The 21,535-nt window shown below is 36.7% G+C and overlaps 1 protein-coding gene across 1 annotated transcript in view; it reads right to left on the bottom strand.

Moving 5' to 3' along the window:
• Nucleotides 1–3,613: 3,613 nt before the first annotated feature.
• The window catches only part of LOC127625612 (puromycin-sensitive aminopeptidase-like), a 40,792-nt gene continuing 22,870 nt past the window's right edge, over nt 3,614–21,535 (bottom strand). Inside the window, exons 17-23 of the mRNA XM_052100894.1 lie at nt 15,328–15,547; nt 13,926–14,068; nt 13,710–13,766; nt 11,736–11,843; nt 5,431–5,586; nt 5,226–5,273; nt 3,614–5,033 (exon numbers count right to left, since the gene is read on the bottom strand). Coding sequence (XP_051956854.1) covers nt 4,887–5,033; nt 5,226–5,273; nt 5,431–5,586; nt 11,736–11,843; nt 13,710–13,766; nt 13,926–14,068; nt 15,328–15,547 — 879 coding nt within the window. The 3' untranslated portion in view covers nt 3,614–4,886. The remainder of the gene's footprint in view (nt 5,034–5,225; nt 5,274–5,430; nt 5,587–11,735; nt 11,844–13,709; nt 13,767–13,925; nt 14,069–15,327; nt 15,548–21,535) is intronic.

Here is a 21,535-nt window from a genome sequence, read left to right as displayed (position 1 = left end):
TAAACAGATATAGTCTACTAAAAAGAAAAACTAATTCACAAAACATCTAAAGAAATAGAAATTAAACATACAATACATTTAGAAAAATAAATATAAATAAATATCATGAAACAACAACAAAAAATAAATAAATCACCTTCAGGAAATCAGAAGGTAACTCTTATAATGAAACCATAATTTTTTTTAATCAACAGAGTAGTTTTAGCGGATTTCTTTTTTAAACAATGTACATAGAGAGTCATTGAAAAACGTTAGATCGACACAGAAAAGCCTAAAATTGGGCTTAGAATCAGTGATTTTACATTTATGGAGATGAAACTGGCCATCCATCTCCTTTGACCCAGAGTCCCAAATCAAAAACATTCATTATTTAAAAATGAAAAGTTTGTTGTAAGCAGAGAAAAGAAGCCAGGCTACTTCTTTCCAAAACTCATTTACATAATCTCATAAAAACCTAAAACAAGTATGGTATTGTTTCAAGATTAAAGTTGCAGAATGTACATTGTGAAGAGATGTCCAACTTAAACTTAGAAAGAATAGAGTTACAGGGATAGACTGATAACTCTGTAACTACAGTATGACCTGACCACATGCAACAGTTTAGGTGTCATACAGTTTATGACTATTTATTAACTCTAGGTGAGGTCAGAATGCTTTCTCCATCCTGGCCTCCTAGCAGTGCATTTTATCTACTTCTGGGTCACAGACTCGAGAACGGAGAATCGAAGAAATGAGAAGCACCCCGATATACTTCCGTAGAAGTTCTCATTCGTTCTTCTTTCAGAGGGTAAAAAGAAGTGCTGAACAGCTGAGCAACGGTATACAGCCATGGCCAAAAGTATTGGCAGTGACATACATTTTGTGTTTCGAAAAGTTTTCTGCTTCAGTTGTTGTGGTATTGATTCACATTGTTTCTAGATTATTGAGCAGAGTGATCAGATGCATTTTAAATAATTGCTAAAAGCTATTTATCACAAAAACCAAATTTCACTGTTGTTTGGCCATGGCACAAAATGACCAGCTAACATAATTTCACTAATCATATCAGCAGCACTTGGGAAAGTGTGAACGAGTACTAGTCAGGTGAAATCACTCTATCATTCTGATTGGTTTATAAGAACAGACTGATTGCTATAAAAGGAGGGAAGAAGTGCTTCCAATCATTGTGTTCTTGTTAGCAATGGTTACCTCTAAAGAAAGACGTGCAGCCATCATCGCTTTGCATCGAAATGGCCTCACATGCAAGGAAATTGCTGTAAAGAATATTGCACCTGAAAGAACCATTTACTGGATCATCAAGAATGATATATATTCCATGAGTCATTATATATATATATATATATATATATATATATATATATATATATATATATATATATATATATATATTATTACACAACAGTTAGTTCCGGTCCTCAAATCTGATTGGACAGAGACGTTCCATGAGCACTGATGTTCTGACAGGATCAGCACTCAGACACTTCACTGTGTGTGTATCACTCCGCTTGTATTCGTGCCATTCTAAACTAAGGTGTAAGAGCAGTATATATCTGTTAGGAGTGAAATTACGTATGTTAGCCAGCAGGTGGTGGCAAAAGATAATTTTTGTGTGTAATATGAGCCAGTAGGCGTCATAAAGTGTATCCGTTAGTCATTGTTTACATGGAACAGCGCTCCATGATCATTCGTATTACCACTACATTACTTAAGCTAGGACATTGTTTTAAATGGCTTTAAATGAACAATTTAAGGATTAAGGCTCATTGCAGCTGAGACACAAAGGACTGTTTGATTACAGAACTCGAGGCGCTTACCGAGTTTCCACATTGGATACACACTGTTTAAAAATGGCAGAGGACATCGCTGTTTCTATAGTGATCGACTCTTGCATGGTATTGGCTACCACGAAATAGGGAGAAATACCCCACTTGGATGCTATTTTTCAGATGAGAAAGCTGACAGCACATCTGCTTGGGAGTGGCAACAAGTGACACACACACATCCTTGTTTATCCAATAACTTGTTAGAAACATAAAGTGTAAATGTAATTACCTGCGGCCGAATAACAGCAGTGCTGATGTAGTTCCATATCGCACTCTTGCTCATGTGATATTATACTATATATATATATATATATATATATATGATTTCATATAGAGTCCAGTGGTGGCTCAGCGGTTAAGGCTCAAGGTCGGGGGTTACCACTGTTGGGCCCTTGACCCTATCAGCTCCAGGGGCGCAGTTTCATGGCTAACCCTGCACTCCGACCCCAGCTTAGTTGGGATATGTGAAAACAACTGCATTTCATTATTGCACAATGACAATAAAGTTTAATCTTAATAAAAAAAAAGAATAAGTGATCAGGCTTTTAAAGGAATAATTCACCCACCAAAAAAGGAAAATTCTCTCATAATTTACTCACCCTCATGCCATTCCAGATATGTATGACTTTACTCTGCAAAAAACAAAGATTTTTAGAAGAATATCTCAGCTCTGTAGGTCCATACAATGCAAGTGAATGGTGACCAAAACTTTGTAGCTCCAAATAAGTATATTAAGGCTGCATAAAAGTAATCCATAAGACTCTAGAGGTTAAATCCATGTCTTCTGAAGCACTAGATGGCGCTAGGAAGAGTAATGGAGCATGAAATCATGATTGCCAAAGATCCTGCTGATGTCAAGGTTAATAGTAAAAAAGGAGTTACATTTTAGTCTGTTATCACCCCAAACCAACTGGATCTCTTTTGAAGACATGGATTAAACAACTAAAGTCTAAGGGATTACTTTTATGCTGACCTTTTAAAGCTTCAAAATTCTGGTCACCATTCACTTGCAATGTATGGACCTTCATTTGTCTTCTGCAGAAAAAAGAAAGTCATACGCATCTGGAATGGCATGAAGTGAATCTGAAACAATCCAGTTGGTTTTGGGTGAGAACAGACCATAACATAAATCCTCTTTCACTACAAATCTTGACAACAGCAGTCTCTCTTTGGTAATCATGATTTCAATCTTGATTATACTTCCTAGTGCCATTTAGCATTCTGCAAATGCTTCAAGCTCTATGTAGCATTATCAATCTTGAAATCATGATCCAGCCTATAGACTGCAAATGCAAAATGTACAGTAAAAAGGGAGTTACATTTTGTCCATTCTCACCCAAAAATGATAAAATCGCTTTAGAAGATTATATGGATTACTTTTATGCTGCCATTGTTATTTTTGGAGCTTCAAAATTTTGGTACCATTTACTGCATTGTGAGGACCTACAGAGCTGAGATATTCCTTTAAAAATCTTAATTTGTGCTCTGCTGAATAAAGTCAAATAAATATAATATAAATACATATCTGGGATGGCATGAGGGTGAGTAAATGATAAACTTTCTTTTTTGGGTGAACTATCCCTTAAAGTTCTGATCATAATTATCTCTTATCTCTGTACTTCTCTGGCCCAGAATTGAGTATTTCTACAGCTGATATCATAAAACAAAATTCCTTGTATTTTTGCTTATGATAAATACAGTACATTGTTTGAAATCACTATTTACATCTGTATTCTTAAAGTGTTTATGTCTTTGAAGACATTCAATTGAACTGTGTGAACTGGCACAATGGCACAATTTGCATTTCTGGGAAACGTTCAATTGACTAGTTTAAAAAAATCTTCACAAATATGTAATGGAGCATGAACAATCATGAATACAAATCAAACATACTTTTCTCACACTATACTTTTTGTCCATCTTTTTCTCATCTTCTTTAATGAACATCAATTTAATTTTTTTTAAACAAAACCACATTTCAGGGAAAGATTCAGAGACAAAATTTGATGATCATGATCTCACATAACGAGCCAGCCCGGTGCATCTCATCAACAGTTACCATGCCATTGAACAATCACTTATGCAAAACAGGTTAAACAATTTAAGGCCTCTTAGTTTGATACCAGGTTAAATAATTTTTCTGTGGGCCCAGATTAGATTCAACCTGAAAGCCATTCAAGTGTGATTTCCACAACAATAAAATCATTAAATACATCTTATAAAATGTCTAAACAGCTTTGCATTATTATGACATGCTAATGACATTGAAGCCTTTTTGTGTAATTTAGCTTTCCATTCTATTATATTTTTCGGCAATTACTGGATGAACCACTGGAAATATGCTGCAGAACAGGTGATATTTAAGTACAGGAGACAAGGGCAAAGATCAGAGATCATATGCATGTATATATAATCACATTTCAGATTAACTGAAGGTCTCAGAACAAATGCTCGCAGTATACAATATACACACAGTACCATGCTTATGCTTCTTCTTTCCAAACCATTACTAACGAAGGTATTCAGAGCCATTACAATTGAGTCCATTCTGTTACCAGTGTATCCCAACCTTTAACCCCCATTCTGCCCAGTCAAACTGCAGAGGATTCGGGATAAAATGTATATATAGCCATTATTAATAAAACTGAAGGAGGAGATAATGTTTTTACAGAAAAAAAAACCATCATGCTTGACATTTCTATTGTTGAATGGAAAGGTCGAAAGACATTTCATGATAAACTTATAATACCACTGTGTGTGAGGAGTACTGAGGGAACAAAGTGTGTACATGCATTACCAGCCCATAAAATATGATATGGAGAATCTCTTCCATTTCAGTCACAGCTCTGTACGGGTGCTCTTGTGCCTCCCACTGGCAGAATGTGGAACTACACCACACTCAAAGAGTGAATACCAGTCTTGCTTCATAGTGTCTCTTTATCTCTTGTGTTATTCTTAAGATGAAATTGCAGTTTTGTATTCATTTCTGTTTTGCTGAAGATAGCCAGATGACGCTCATTTTGGAGTGAGTGAGCAGGTCAGGAAGGGGTCAAAGTTCAGAGGTCAGACAGGTGGTGCTTTCCGCTGCAGCAGGTACTGGTGGATGTCGTCTGCATCCCTCTTGAGCCAGACAGCGTTCAAGAGAATGTTCTCACAGCACTGCTGTACAGTGCGCTCGGCGGCTGGAGCATGATGACTTTCAAAAAAACTCTAAAAACACAAACATCACACAATTCCTGTTGACTAAAAACAGTAACCTGCAGGGTTTAACGGTCTCTCTTCTAACTCAGACACTTACATTTAATAATGTAAATGTATGCAAATCCAGATAAAATGGTAATCCATGTTTTCTTTAACATTTTGTGGAAGCAAATTATGGAAGTGAAAAGCAAATTATGTTACCTTAACCTCAGCAGCCATTTTATCTATAGCAAAGCCATCCACTGTGAGCTACAGTGAAAAAACAGAACACAAATGAAACATTATCTAAAGTATTAAACCAAGTAGCAGTGTTAGTAGTTAATGATACATACTGAATAAATTAGGTTTTGCACTATACATGATTAACTTAATGTTGTATATTTTGTGTGTACTGCATTCATTTCACCTTGATAAGTCTTGATATAAGGAAGCCGCCCTGATAACGATTATGAAGCTCTTCCCAGTTGTCCTTCACAAATTTCCATGCAGCTTTGCGGCCCTGTTTGCTGCTTCCAGCGACGCCCCCAATTACAGACACTGTGTCCTGAGGACGAACTTCTTCCTAAAAATACCACATCCACTATCACTGTTCACACTTCTGAGATTTGTCATTTGCACAGACTCTGATTAAACCTTAGTTCTGACTAAAGTGAGAATGTCAGGTTTGAGAAAGTTAATTTAAATTCGATGAGGGATGAGATGGAACTTTATTGATCCAATCGCCTGTAGGGGAATTGCAGTTTTGCAGCATTAAACTTTAATCACAGAGACAGAAATAACAAAAGTCCTTAAGAGGAGCACTAATTTGGCCCTCATTAAAAAACAATTACTCCTAAAAAATGTTTTATAGTACACTACTTTTGAAACACAGTTGAAGTCAGAAGTTTATATACACCTTAAACAAATACATTTATAATAAGTTTTTCCACAATTCCTGACATTTAATTGTGAAAAACTTTCCCTGTCTTGGGTCTGTTTTATTTTAAGAATGTGAAATGTCAGAATACTAGTAGATATAATAATTTATTTTAGCACAATCCCAGTGGGTCAGAAGTTTACATACACAGTTAGTATTTGGTAGCTTTGACTTTAATATTTTTAAACTTGGGTCAATTGTTTTGAGTAGGCTTCCACAAGCTTCTCACAATAAGTTGCTGGAATTTTGGCCCATTTATCCAGATAGAACCGGTGTAACGGAGTCAGGTTTGTAGGCCTCCTTGTTCGCACATGCTTTTTCAGTTCTGCCCACAAATTTTCTATCGGATTGAGATCAGGGCTTTGTATCTCTAATACCTTGACCAGAGGACATTTCTCAAAAAAGTAAGATCTTTGTCCCCATGTGCACTTGCAAACTGTGGTCTGGCTTTTTTATGGCAGTTTTGGAGCAGTGGCTTCTTCCTGACTGAGCAGCCTTTCAGGTTATGTTGATATAGGACTCATTTTACTGTGGATATAGATACTTGTCAACCCGTTTCCTCCAGTATCTTCACAAGGTCCTTTGCTGTTGTTCTGTGATTGATTTGCACTTTTCGTACCAAACTACGTTCATCTTTAGGAGAGAGAATGCATCTCCTTCCTGAGTGGTATGATGTCTGCGTGGTCACATGGTGTTTATACTAGGGATGGGCATTCATCAATAATTTGGTTTTCGAATATTTAAGATCATAAAAACTAATATTTGAATATTCTATTATTTACATGAAGTTAATTCATGTGAAAGAGATGTTGTAAAACAAAACTGTCAAATTCTGCATAGCCATTAAAAGAAAAGCTTCCAATTATATTTAAAACAAGCTTATTTCATGTCCTGTGTTTTTTTTTTATATTTAAACAAGCAATGCATGACAACAAAAAAATAATAGATTGAAAGCATTTAAGCTCATACAAAGCAATGAAAAAGAAACCACTAATGAAGTAGACTGACACAGTTAACGTACAGGACGAGTATAAACACTCGCCATATAATAGTTATCATGTTTATATTGTATCTCATGTCATGTTTTTGTTGAGAAAAACAAGCATATCCACATGCTCAGTAAACTATACTCATTTATACACACCAGTTTAAATGATGGGATGTCCCTTAACTCAGCTAGCAAAGTCTTTCTCAGATGCCATGTTTATTGTTTACAGAAGTGTCGCGGGGATTACATTGCTATGGGCATGCTCTTTTCTGACGAGTACAGTACATTTAAACAGGAACCCAGCTTTCTCACAGTAACCTGCTTTTTTGGTGTCCATCTAAACGTACTGACAGAACCGTTTGCTCTACAAATGTGATCAACTTGTGTCCACACTCAACAGCACCACCCAGTGCATTCTGTTATAACTGCCAATTTTAGTTTGTGTGTTCAGGATTTAACACGCATCTCACTGTATATATATGGCCAGCAAAGCAAAACTTTGTGAAATTCGAATAGTATTTTTGCTATTCAAATAATTGTTGCAGAAAGAATGTTTGAATATTCATGCACATTCCTAGTTTATACTTGCGTACTATTGTTTGTACAGATGAACGTGGTACCATCAGGTGCTACCAAGGAAGAACCAGACTTGTGGAGGAGGTCCACAATTTTTTTCTGAGGTCTTGGCTGATTTCTTTTGATTTTCCCATGATGTCAAGCAAAATGGCACTGAGTTTGAAGGTAGGCCTTAAAATACATCCATTATACACCTCCAACTGACTCCAACTAGCCTATCAGAAGCCAACTGGCAAATTGCCTAAATGCTTGACATCATTTTATGTCATTTTCCAAGTTGTTTAAAAGCACAGTTAACTTGGTGCATGTAAACTTCTGACTTCAACTGTATGTATAAAAATAATGACCACTAACATGAGATGAGGTCTCCAGTCCTATCAGTAACTTTATAAAAGCTGTTTTATTCTACATGAAGAGGTTCCCCTCATGGGGGCTGCCACGATTGGATCACATGTCTAGCTAAATACTACTTGCTTAATCTCAATAACTGCCCTGTTTTTGCAATGTACTTTCACTTATGGATTAAATTAATCAAGGCTGACATTTAATAGTGAATTTCTACAATGGATTTGTAACTGAAAACTATTGCGTTTGAAAAACTATTGTGTTCAAATGATGCTGCATTCTTGTCCCTATGTGTCAGTGTATGTTCAAAAAGACATGACATAAAAAATTACTGAGTGCAACTAAGTATCAACAGAACATAAATTCAATAAAAAAAGAAATAAAACAAGAATCTAAAGTATGTACATTGTGCAGTAGGTTTCTTGAGTATTATACAGCACATTGTGCAATTACTGAGGATTTGTGTAAATCAGCTGTATTTTTGTGGATCAACAAATGTATATATTAGTGCTGTCAGTCGTTTACATATTTTTTAATCGTGATTAATCACACAATTTTTCATAATTGTGATAAATCACACATTTTGAAAGTACTGAAATTAGACTCTCTATATATACTCATTTTCCAGTAAAAATGCACTTATTTTCTTCTTAAGAAACAAAACAAAACAATATGTTACAATAATGCTTTATTAACATTGTCCAAACAGATCCTTCAACAGTATAAAGATAAGAAATCCACTAAAATAGCACCAATACAAGTAACATTAAACGTTTTGCAAATTCTAAGTAGGAGGTTAACTAATTGAAAGAACTATACAAATATAGAGTATTCATTGCAAAGGGCATTAAATCTCTTAAAATCTCATCCTCCACAGACCGTGGCGATCAACTTTGCTACAGCAATTGTGAAGCTGCATTGAACGCTTTGAACTTCACATGAAAAGCACTTGCAAAAAATGTCTCATTCTGTATTTTTGTGATAGTTAAAACTTGACATGATTCTGTGGTAATTACATTGTGCCAAAAAGAGGCTGCAAAGTACTTGATTTCTTGGGCTTGTTTAGTACAACAAGAGGTGTTAAGAGGTCCTTTCCCCAACAAATGATCACTGACACCGCTGTAGCGTGTGTGTTTAGTGCAAAATCTCCGGGAAAACATATCAAACGGTTCCGCCCTACACTGACCAGTATATTTGCTGGTTTATGCTTTTTAACATTAATAAATTAAGAACTATTAAGAATAAGTATTATTAACGCATTAAACTTTAATGTTATTCGTTCACTCGTTAACTTTGACAGCTCTAGTCTATGTACACAAATTAAAAGTTAGAATAAATACAACTAAAAATACAACTTTTAAAAAAGAATTAAAAGAACATTAAATGTGATTGAAAAAAAAAAGAAAAAGAACATTAGCTCAGGGTATGATTATAGATTCTGAGAGCAGCCAGTAAAAAAGATCTAATAGGGGGAATCTTATGAAAACATGTCCAGGTCACGTTTCACCATAAAAGAGCAAAAAGTATATTTTGCATAAAAAAAGCCAATTTCTTGCATTATGACATTATTTTCTTGACAGTAAAGAACAATTTCCACCCCCACATGTCTTTACTCTAATGCGTACAGATTTGTACTTTTTGTAATTCCTTTTATTCTTAATGGTGATTCTTATTATATTGTAGTTCTTGGAATACAGCATTTATTTTACCAAATAAAAGTCAAATACTGAAATGCATTATTTTAAATTCAGCATAAATTTAAGGAAGTACAAAAAAAAAAAAACTACCATGATATACACTGATCAGCCAAAACATTAAAACCACCTGCCTAATATTGTGTAGATCCCCCTCATGCCGTGAAAACAGAGCCAAACCGCATCTCAAAAATGCAGCTACCTGAATTACCATAGACTTTGTCAGTTCGAACCAGTCTGGCCATTCTCTGTTGACCTCACTCATCAACAATGCATTTTTGTCCAGTGAAATGCTGCTCACCAGATACTCATACTTTTTGTTGTGCGTGAAAATACCAGGAGATCAGCAGTTCAAAATACTAAAACCAGTCTTGTTGATGAGAGAGGTCAACAGAGAATGGCCAGACTGGTTCGAACTGACAAAGTCTACGGTAACACAGATAATCACCCTGTACAATTGAGGTGAGAAGAACAGCATGTCAGAATGCTATTCTGAGATGCAGGTTGGTACTGTTTTGGCAGCACGAGGGGACCTACACAATATTAGGCAGGTGTTTTAATTTTATGGCTGACCGGTGTAAAAACACTTTATAATTTAAATAATACAGTATATATATATATATATATATATATATATATATATATATATATATATATATATATATATATATAAAATATCCAAATTGCAATATGACCATGTGCGATTATTAAACAGCAAAGGGCTCCAATTTAATTAAATATATCAAGTGTGCGCACGCTGGTCGCTTCAAAGTTTATGTCCTGTCTGTATTTTGTTCTTATTCTAAGAGCTGGAACGAGGCTAACAGTAGCTGTGTCCAAAATGATGCACTATACACTAGATAGATACTTACACAATACACTCAGCCATGTATTGTATACATTTTCAAAGTGTAGGACCATACAAAATGGAACATGAAACATTTTTCAATTACATGGAGGCTTTCACTGTTTAATAGCGGACAGAATTGACACTGTAAAAGCATGTAGCATGTGATGTGTTGCTGCTAGCTTTAGCACGTTAGCCAACCTCAATGCAACACTTGTATCTCAAACAATGTACATATTCACAAAGCACGGTGTGATTTTTAAGGTGCTATCTTCACTTAAGTTTAGCTAGTTGCCACATTATCCGTTATTTACAATTGTTTTGTCAGACCAGCATTGCAGCCAGGTAACTCCACCCCTTCCGCTACTTACGGCAAGCCGCGAGTGCATGAACTGTCAGACATTCCACACTCCGTTTTGATGGTTAAAGAAGTGCATCATCCAGGTACTTGTAGTACACTTCTTTTTGTTGCATTTTCAGTGTTAACATACTATTTACACTGCAAAATGGTGTAAAATAGTACATAAGTGTTCGATTTGGGATGCACAGTGTTTACTGGTTACAGAGCGGCTCTGTGCACACACCGTGCTCAGTAACAGAAGTGCTACGAATTTGGTTATGTTTGCTAACATGCGCATGCTGAGTGCATTGTAATTAAAGCACTACAGATTCACATTAATTTCACTTTTGCATAATTAAAAATATGTTTGGCCCCTACAGTTTAATATACAAATAAAAATATTATACCCCACAGCACCAGGTTTTTGTGGACAGAGGAGGAAATGATGATACAATAAGGAGCACATTATACAGCTGTTTTGAATGTGAACTACTAAGGACTTGCTGCAGTTGACTGCCAAAATAAAAGCTAAATGGTAGTTCCTTGGTTTAACTGGACTGCATAGCTGTTTTGCTTGTTTGCTTTTGGCTGAAGTGAAAAAGGTCCGATTTTTTTTTTTTGGCAGTAGAGTATGGACAAATTATTTCCAAGTTTTGGTCAAGGAATCATATCACAATCGCACATTTTTTTAAAAATAATAAATAAATTACAAAATAATAATAATAAAAAAAACAAAAAACGCAATATTATGTTTTGTATAGTAATACTGCGGCTCTAAAAATAACCCTAATGGTCCAAAACGTGTCTTTTTTTTTTTAATGTATTTTTTTTAAAGCAAAATATAATTTCTTGTTTTGAAAGTCACCAAAAAAAAAAAACTTTTCTAATGTGACCTTCCCTTTACCATTCAAACATTTCACTCATAAAAAACATGTTTCTCGTGCTTTAATATTCTCCACAGCCTGACCTATTTTCTACAGTGAGTGTGTGTGTACACGTACATACCGACAGGGCGAAGTTAAGCACTCTCTGGATGAGGTCAGGGGCAGGGATGGCTCCCAGCACTCGCTCGATACGGTTCTTCTCCTCCTGCATGTCTGCCTGCTTATGAAGCTGAACAGAAACATGAGAAATGCTGCATTAAATGATTGTCAGGGCCAAGATTCACAAAACATTCTTAACAATAAAATTCTTAACTACTGATTTCTTCTTATTTTACAAATTCAGAAAAAAGTTAATATTGTGCATTTCCTAAAAGACTTCATAAGAATGTGTATGTATGTATATATATATATATATATATATACACACACACACACACACACACACACACACACACACACACACACATACAGTTGAAGTCAGAAGTTTACATACACTTGGGTTGAATTCATTAAAACTAATTTGTAACCACTCCACAGATTTCATATTAGCAAAATATAGTTTTGGCTAGTCGTTTAGGACATTTACTTTGTGCATTACACAAGTAATTTTTACAACAATTGTTTACAGACAGATTGTTTCACATTTAATTGACTATATCACAATTCCAGTGGGTCAGAAGTTTACATGCAGTAAGTTAACTGTGCCTTAGAGCAACTTGGAAAATTCCTGAAAATGATACCAAGCCTTTAGGCAATTAGCTTCTGATAAGCTTGTTGGAAGTGTACAGTGGATGTATTTTAAGGCCTACCTTCAAACTCAGTGCCTTTTTGCTTGACATCATGGGAAAATCAAAAGACATCAGCCAAGACCTCAGAAAAAAAAATTATGGACCTCGCAGGTCCATGGGACGACGCAGCCATTATACCACTCAGGAAGGGGACTCATTCTGTCTCCTAGAGATGACCATAGTATCTATATCCAAAGTAAAACGAGTCCTATATCGTCATAACCTGAAAGGCTGTTCAGCAAGGAAAAAGCAACTGCTCCAAAACTGCCACAAAAAAAGCCAGACAACAGTTTGCAAGTGCACATAGGGACAAAGATCTTACTTTTTGGAGACATTTTCTATAGTCTGATGAGGCAAATATGTAACTTTTTGGCCATATTGACCATCATTATGTTTGGAGGAAAAAAAGGGTGAGGCTTGCAAGCCGAAGAACACCATCCCAACCATAAAGCATGGGGGTGGCAGCATCATGTTGTGGGGGTGCTTCGCTGCAGGGGGACTGGTGCACTTCACAAAATAGATGGCATCATGAGGAAGGAAAAGTATGTGGATATATTGAGGCAACATCTCAAGAAATCAGCCAGGAAGTTAAAGCTTGGTTGCAAATGAGTCTTCCAAATGGACAATGACCCCAAGAATACCTCCAAAGTTGTGGCAAAATGGCTTAAAGACAACAAAGTCAAGGTATTGGAGTAGCCAACACAAAGCCCTGACCTCAATCTGATTTGTGGGCAGAACTGAAAAAGCGTGTGCAAGCAAGGAGGCCTACAATCTGACTCTGTTACACCAGTTCTGTCAAGAGGAATGGGCAAAAATTCCAGCCACTTCTTGTGAGAAGCTTGTGGAAGGCTACCCAAAATGTTTGACCCAAGTTAAACAAATTAAAGGCAATGCTAACAAATATTAACAAAATGTATGTAAACTTCTTACCCACTGGGAATGTGATGAAAGAAATAAAAGCTGAAATAAATAATTCTCTCTACTATTATTCTGACATTTCACATTCTTAAAATAGAAATCCTAACTGACCTAAGACAGGGAATGTTTTAATATATTAAATGTCAGGAATTGTGAAAAACATAGTTTAAAGGTGTATGTAACGTCTGGTTTATATATAATATTGCACTTAGGGTAAATTATAGGTTTGTAAGAATGTTCCTAAGAACTTTCTTGTTTTTTTTTCTTTTTATTTCATGAATCTTGCCACAGATTCCAATGTACTGACATTCAGTACTGGTTCTAGTTTTATTCAACAGCATCTTAAAATACTTTTGCTGTGTAGTGTTTAGAAATGTGGCAATTGTCACCTTAAGCATGGTGTCAAGCGTTGTGCTGTCTCCGTGCTTTAGAACTGTTAGGTACACCTAGAATTTACAGGGACATGCAGATTCAAGACTATTAAGAACAATTCAGGATAATCACAAAATTAACTGAAACACATTCACAAATGATACAACTAGGTTTGCATCATCAGAAAAATTCAGTGAATATGCAGTGTATGAGGGAGGTGCTAGAGGACTCACTGGACTCCTGAGGTCTGCAGATAGAATCTTTTTACCCTCCACATGCTCTTTGAATCTCCGCCGTGCCTCTTCCAGTGTGGCCTTATGCCCCGCTTTACCCAGTTTTCCCAGCACTAGACCTCGCAGCAGGGCATCCAAATGTCCTGAGAGAGAAAGAGAGGCAACAAAAGAAGAATAAATAATTTTCAGTGTCTCCTGACAAATAAATGATAGACTAAAAACAACTGATCAACCACTGAAATTGTAAGGGACATAACATGGAAAACTTGCTCTGTTGAAGTAAAGTCTGATGTACTCTGCAGACATACTCTAAAACAATGGTTCTCAATGGGTGGGTTGCTGGTCTATTCTAATAAATAGGCTCCTTGTGTCCTATTTATCTCCTTTTAAAAGGTTGACTTCAAAAGTTGTGTGTCCAATCAAATAATTTGGCGCAAATTAATCTGTAACATGGCAATTTAGCTAATACAGTATTTAGCCCCATGTGTTAGACTGTTGTTTATGCGTTTGTTTATAATTGTAAAATGTTTTCAAATTGGTCCATGTCATGTTTATCATTTTATTGGCTATAAACAGTTCATAGTAATATTAATACGTTTCAATCATATTATTTTTTGTTTAATTTTGTGTAAGAAAATAAGTTCGTACTGTGTTGCATCGCAACTCCAGTGTTACATTTTTCTCTAAAGGTCCTTTTCCACCATTGGACCAAACAGTTACCATTGCTGAACCGTGCTATTCTATTCCAATCCTGGTTCACTGACACTGTTACTTTCTATTGTGGTGCTGTGAAATCAAGATTAGAATGGACTGACTGGGCAAGTGACCAATCATGAGTTGCCATGTCACTATAGCTGTTTCACCAGCATGGTTCTCAGTCCTGAATATGTTTAACTAACCATGGTGAGAAATCAGTGCTGGGAACAGTTTGTAATTATACCACACTGGACCATGTTCGAGTGGAAACACTACTGGAATCATTATTAACCCTGTTCAGAACTGTTTGGCCCAATGGTGAAAAGCACCTTAAGTTACCTAATAACAAAGCTCTTTCCCCAGTCCACTCAAATAATTTATTTACAACTAAGCTGTAAAGATAGGTCATTCAGAATTTGTCTTATGACATTACAGCAACGAGTGCAGTAACATATGACCCACGCTTACACATCAAAGCCTATTCTGTATTCAGGGACTTTTCAGGGACATTGTCACTCATTTAACATTACAGAATTATTTAGATATGGAATTGTTAACGTTACAGTAGCAAAACAGAATAGTCATATTCAGAAGGTCACAGAATAGGTTGAAAATAGTAAGACAAACAAACAAAATTATGCAAGAAACCTTGACATGTGAGTGGACTTGATAAAAACAAAATGCTACAGAAGTGCAGAACTCTCACCCTCTCCAGGCTTGCTGTCCCAGCCTAACTTCAGTCCAATAGGGGTGAAAAGATCTCGGATGAACTCCTGGATGTCCTCATGATAGTCGGTGTGTGAGAGCAGAGAGGACAGAACACCCAGATTACAGCTCAGGTCACTCCAAACCGTGTAGTTTGGCTCATTCACAAATGCTTCCATCAGCTTTAACACCTCCACAGTACTGATCATACCTGCTCGAGCCTGGGGGCATGAGAGTGTAAGACAGCAAAACACTATTACAATCATAAGATGTAATACAGGGAAAGGAAGAACGAGAGAACAGAAATGGATAATTATGTTCTCGAAAACCTTTCTTAGCAACATCAAAAAACAGATTTGTAGTTTTCAAACCTGTAAAATGAAACACAATTACAACATTGTTTAGCACTCAAAAAGACAATCATACAAGAATTTCAAGAAATGATCAACGTATTCAACATTTAACCCTTTAAGCTCTGAGGGTGTTTTTAAAGATTTCCTGCTTCAGTGGCACACCCAAAATTAAAGGTTTATAACTCTAAAAAAAACAAAACAAGGAGGGTCAAGAGTTTGCCATAATTTTAAAGAAAACTTGTAAAACATTCATAAAGATTATGATGAATTCTGAAACTCTCAGCCTTCAACAAAAGATGATTTCACATGATAGACCTCAGGGTGTAAATAAGGTGTATCCAAAAAACTGCTTTTATTTTGTTACCAATCATGTCACCTGTAACAGAAAAGTTGTGTTGATGCGACAAAACAATCCAAAGTTACAGCATTACAAACATAATTTATCCTAGTGTCCAAAAGCCTCTCCAAACAAATAAAACATAATCATTTTACATAAGAATTAATTACACATGCAAACACAGCATTGCCAAGAGGTTTGCACTGATTGACTGATCACAACCGCCAACGTGTTTGTAGCCAGATAGCCAGATGCTGTGTGCACATTGTGCTTCGTGTGGGTTATCTTATAATCTATAGATCCGACTACTTTGTGTGTGGGCTCGTTTGAAAGATATTTGCCTCTAATTAATGGTATGTGATATTTTATGTTCTGTTTATTTTCTGTTTACACCTGTTCACATGAAACATGTATGTCAAAAACATGTTCTTAACTATTACTCACTATAATTTTATCTTTGATTAAAACAAATAGGCTGGTTGTATATTACTCTGAGAGCTTTCTATAACATATAATACATGACTATATGATGAGTTTGATGTTTACCAATTACAAAAATTTGTACGGTGCAAAATTGTCAAAACGCAACACGTGATGCCATGCGAGGTTCGGTCGTGTGAACGGCGAGCTCTGCACACTTTGATAGTTTTAATACTTTATGTCATTAACCAGTGAGATTCAACACCTGATCCTTAACTGTTCTAGGAAGAATTAAAAATTCTCGAGCTCTGGAGACATTAAAAGACGCTTACGTGCTCAAGTTGATGCCCCTGAGCAGCAGACTGCAAGCCAGGGAGCTGATTTGGCCGGAGAAGTGCGGGAAATTAGGCAAGAATTGCTGAATATGTTGGCAATGCTGATGAAGGTCGTTGCTGACATGGAGGATCTTGCTGTAATACATTGATCGATCACTGCCATGGAGACGAAATTCACTGAGGTGGTTACAAGAATGTGGGATGTTGAGAAACGGATTGATTATCTGGAGTCATAGGAGAGGGAATTAACTGCTAATCTGCTAGCCACCAAGGTGGATCTGGGAGAAGCTGGAGGACTTGGAAAACAGAAACCGGCAGAATAACAAAAGAATTGTTGAAATTCCTGAGGACGAAGAATGTCAGGATATGGTGAAATTCTTGGATGGGCTTGTCCCAAAGTCTGCTCGACATAACAGGCCATAAACTGGAAATCAAGCGAGCCACGATCAATTCTGGCCAAATTTCTAAAATCATCTGATAAAGATCTTGTGTTACGTGAGGCGAGGAGTAAAGGAATGCTTTTTCTTGCATTTTCTTTCTTTTCTTGTAGACTTTGCAAATTTGACAAGAGAGAAACATGATCAATTCAAGGAATGCAAGAAAATCTTATATCAAAAGATGGTCGCTTTTGCTCTGATGTTCCTGGCCAAATTGAGAATAGATGCTAAGGATGGCCAAAAAATAGTTACATGTCCACAGCAAGCGATGTTCTTCATAAAGTCAATGGACTGAGTAAGTTATTTTGTGGAATTCACTTTGCAGCCAAGTGGACAGAATTACTGATCATTCACTTGACCATCCGAGGATACTGATCGCTTATTTATTTTTTTTGCTGGTTCCGCCTAGCGGCTGGAATTGTTTTGTGTAGTAGCACTCCTTCGGGACAGTGTTGTGGATGAATCTGCACATTCTTTGTGCTTATCTCTCCTATTGGTTGGAGTAAACTAAAGTTATGGCTCAGGGCTGCAGCTTTTCTGATAACATTAGGCATTTCATCAATATCATGTGGTCTGTGGTGAATGATCAGATTCCGGTTGCTGCCATCTCACTTGACGGCGAAAAGGCATTTGATATGGTAGAATGAATGGTATAAATATCTTAAAATTTTAGAAATATATGGGTTCAGGAATACTTTTATTGGATGGATAATTTTTTTTTACTCTGGATAGGGGCACCTGGCAAGGTTGCCCTCTTTCCCCATTATTGTTCTGTCTTGCTAAAGAAAAGAAGATAATTTTCCAGCGGTGGTGGCAGGAGGTATGGCGCATATGCTTTTGCTTTACAGAGATGATATTTTATTATTCGTCACCGACTCCACTAGATCTATGCCTTGCCTTCACAGAATTATTAATGAATTGGTCTAAATCTGAATCGGTGGCTCTGACAGCGTACTGCCCAGTTAAGGCTTTTCAGCCGCCCAAACAGGGCATTCAGTGTATGGGCATTTTATTCCCAAATTTGTCTGATTTAAGTTCATGTTGACCCTTTAATAGGGGTGGACGATATCTCGATATTTAAAATATATCGATATATTTTTTAAACACGATATGAATTTTGACATATCGTATATATCGATATATTGTTTATATTCAATTCTGAAAAACTTTGCTCGTTTGCTTTCTCTGTGCTGTGCTCGCTCCCGCCTCCGCTCGCCCCCACCTCCTTGCTTTTGCTCCCCCTCCCTTCGCGTGTTGTCTCATTCAACATGGCGTTGCCCGCAACCAGCCCGGAGGCAGAACTCGTCTCAAAAAAAGGACAACTGGCTCCATTATGTGGAGATACTTCGGTTTTAAGGCGTCGGATGAACAGCAGACAGATGTCTACTGCAGTGAATGCCAACCAAAGCTTCTAGCAAACTTGTTTTTTGGCTATTTGTTGATGGCTACAACACAGTTAATGCAAAGATGAACTTGAGTTGTTTTATTTTTAAATGAAAAGGCAATATGTATTATTTGTTTTAATTTACATTTAAATTATTATTATTTATGTAATCAGGGATTTGTTTTATTGAATGTCGCAGAAGCACTTTGTTCTTATATATGCACTGCCTACCTTGAGTTGAGTTGTTTCATTTTTGAATGAAAAGGCAATATGTATTTCCTTTATTTTACAGTTAAATAATAAGAAGCACTTTGTTCTTACGTGAACTGCCTACCTCTTTGCACTTTAATAAAAAAAGACTGTGGTATTTGGCATATTTGTTTTTGCAGTAGTTTTTGGGGGGTTATTTTTCCTGTAAAGATATCGAGATATATATCGTAAATCGAGATATAGCAAAATATATCGAGATATATTTTTTGCTCCATATCGCCCAGCCCTACCCTTTAATAAAAAGATTTTTGAAATGATGTGAGCAGATGGGCTTCATTACATTTATCTATGATTGGGAAGGTTAATGTTATTAAAATGGATTGTATACCAAAATTCAATTACCTGCTATAATCTCTCCCTATAGGTGTCCCCCTCTCTTATTTCAAGCAATTTGATAGTATAGCGAAGTCCTTCATTTGGAATGGTAAGTGTCCCAGATTAAATTTCAATAAATTACAGACTGACTGACAAATGTGGGGTAGGCCCAGGGCCCTACAGTGCGAGTATTTCACTCGCATTTGCCCCTAAAAATAGACATGTGCGAACTGGAAAAATTATTTACGAGCACAGTGTGCGAATAAAGATTACAAACGTAACCCCTTCCTCCCTTTTTAAGATAATTAAAAAAAAATTACAAGACCCACATTCCACAAGCGGCTTGTGCCAACCACAGTAGAGTTTTCTGGGATGACGCGGTCCAGTCAGAGAGAGAAAGGTGAACGATGGAAAAAAGTAGCGGTATAGGCGACACCGCATTTTATTTTAAGCGAAAAAGAGACGAGGAGAAAGAGGGATTTGGCGAGGGGGATTCGCAAGGTTCAACTAATGAATTCTCTTCACAAGGTTTACCTGAGACGGCTAACGTTAGGGATGCTGAAAACAATGTTAGCGAAGATACCGTGTCCACAGCTGTCACTTCAACGTCCACTGTAGCTGGTGGAGGGAGAACATATAGATTCAATGCAAATTGGCTCAAAATGTTCCCATGGCTAGAGTTCGAAAACAACATCATATACTGCAAATATTGTACAGGGCAGAAACAGGTGGGCATCTCGTCCTTCGTGTCAGGAAACACGCATCTGAAATAGTGATGGGTCGTTTGCGATCGATTCGGCTCTTGTACGTGAACGCTGTTAGCCGGCTCGCACATCAGAATGTATTTATACAAATATTTAAAAACAAATTAAGATACGAATAATCAAAAGATTTAAAAATAATGAAAAAACAAATGAAATAATATAGGCCTCAATGCTCAAGCGCACACATTAGTTCTGACTGTCCGCTCAGACTAAAAGCCTCACCTGTTGTTCCTGTCAATCAGACACGCAGTATCAACCAATGAACCAAAGATGCGTGAGGGAGGGCGGAGCCAACTTATGTTGTTCAGATTGTATTTGAATTGTTTCATTTATATGCACTTTGCTTATATACATTGAAAAGTTATACTTTAAATGCACAAGTGAAATAACATCCTTCTTTTATACATTTATTTCGATTTGTGGGATGCTGCAGTTTTGCAAATTATTTATTTTTCTTTGATATGGTGCATTAATACTACGTAAACTACGCAGTTTGTGTAGGGCATCAATTCCCATAATTCCTCAACATAGACGATCGCTTCACGCTCATATCACGTGTAGTGCATCAATTTGGCCAGCGGTGGTCTTGTCCATTATGCTGTTCAGATTGTATTCGTTTTGAATGGTTAGATTTATATGCACTTTGTTTATATACAATAAGTTATACTTTAAATGCAAATGTTTAATGGCATTATTTTTCATAACAAATCAATGCATTTTTAAATACATTGTGGTTAAGGTAGAGTATAATTTCATTTAATAATTTTATTAGAATTATTTTAACACCAATTACGAAAAGAGCCGGAATGCCCATCGCTAATCTGAAAAAAGATAGTATAGCGAATCATAACATCTCATGGCGGCATATCCAGTGCTCTGGATGAGACAGGAGAAACCATCAAGCTCGGTGTCAGCAGCCTTGAGGAGGCAAGTGCTGCAGTCTGAGGAGGAGAAGTGGAAGCAGCTGAAAATAAAGATAAACAGCGCATACTTTATTGTGAAAGAAGAAGAACCTTTCGTCAAATTTAGGCCGCTTATCAGACTCCACCACAAAAACGGAGTTTACATGAATCCCACATACGACAATGTGCGGAGATGATCGGTCAAATTGCTGACGTAATGAGAGATCGCTGGCTGACATCTAAGTATGCCAGACGGTCAACAACTGGACAACTGATATCCTTTGATTCTAGTAGACATGGGTTCAATGTGTGGTTTGGGTGGTATGTGCTGTTCCACAGATGTGTGTCCCTTAGTACATGCGCACACACTCATACACGCAGTATAAATATGTATGTAATAAATGGTTTGTTAATAAACTCTGTATTAAATTTTCACTGTGCTCCTAAATGTTTTTGTGTGCTCCTAAATTTTTTCATTTAGGAGCACATGTACTCCTTGAGAAAAAAGTTAGCGTAGAGCCCTGGGTAGGCCTACCCAAGATTTAATTTTATCATTATACATTCAGTCTCAGACATTTGGCTCATTGGTCACTTCCACCTGAGAAAGCCCCTCCCTGGTTTTGTATTGAACAGGAAGTTCTTGCCCCTATTTTGCCATTGTATATGCCTTTCTATCAAACTAATCAGAGAAG

This window comes from Xyrauchen texanus, chromosome 32 (assembly GCF_025860055.1).
Source record: "Xyrauchen texanus isolate HMW12.3.18 chromosome 32, RBS_HiC_50CHRs, whole genome shotgun sequence".
NCBI classification, from domain to species: Eukaryota; Metazoa; Chordata; class Actinopteri; order Cypriniformes; family Catostomidae; genus Xyrauchen; species Xyrauchen texanus.
Note: the sequence above shows the minus strand (reverse complement) of the source record. Positions and strands in the feature narration are given on the sequence as shown.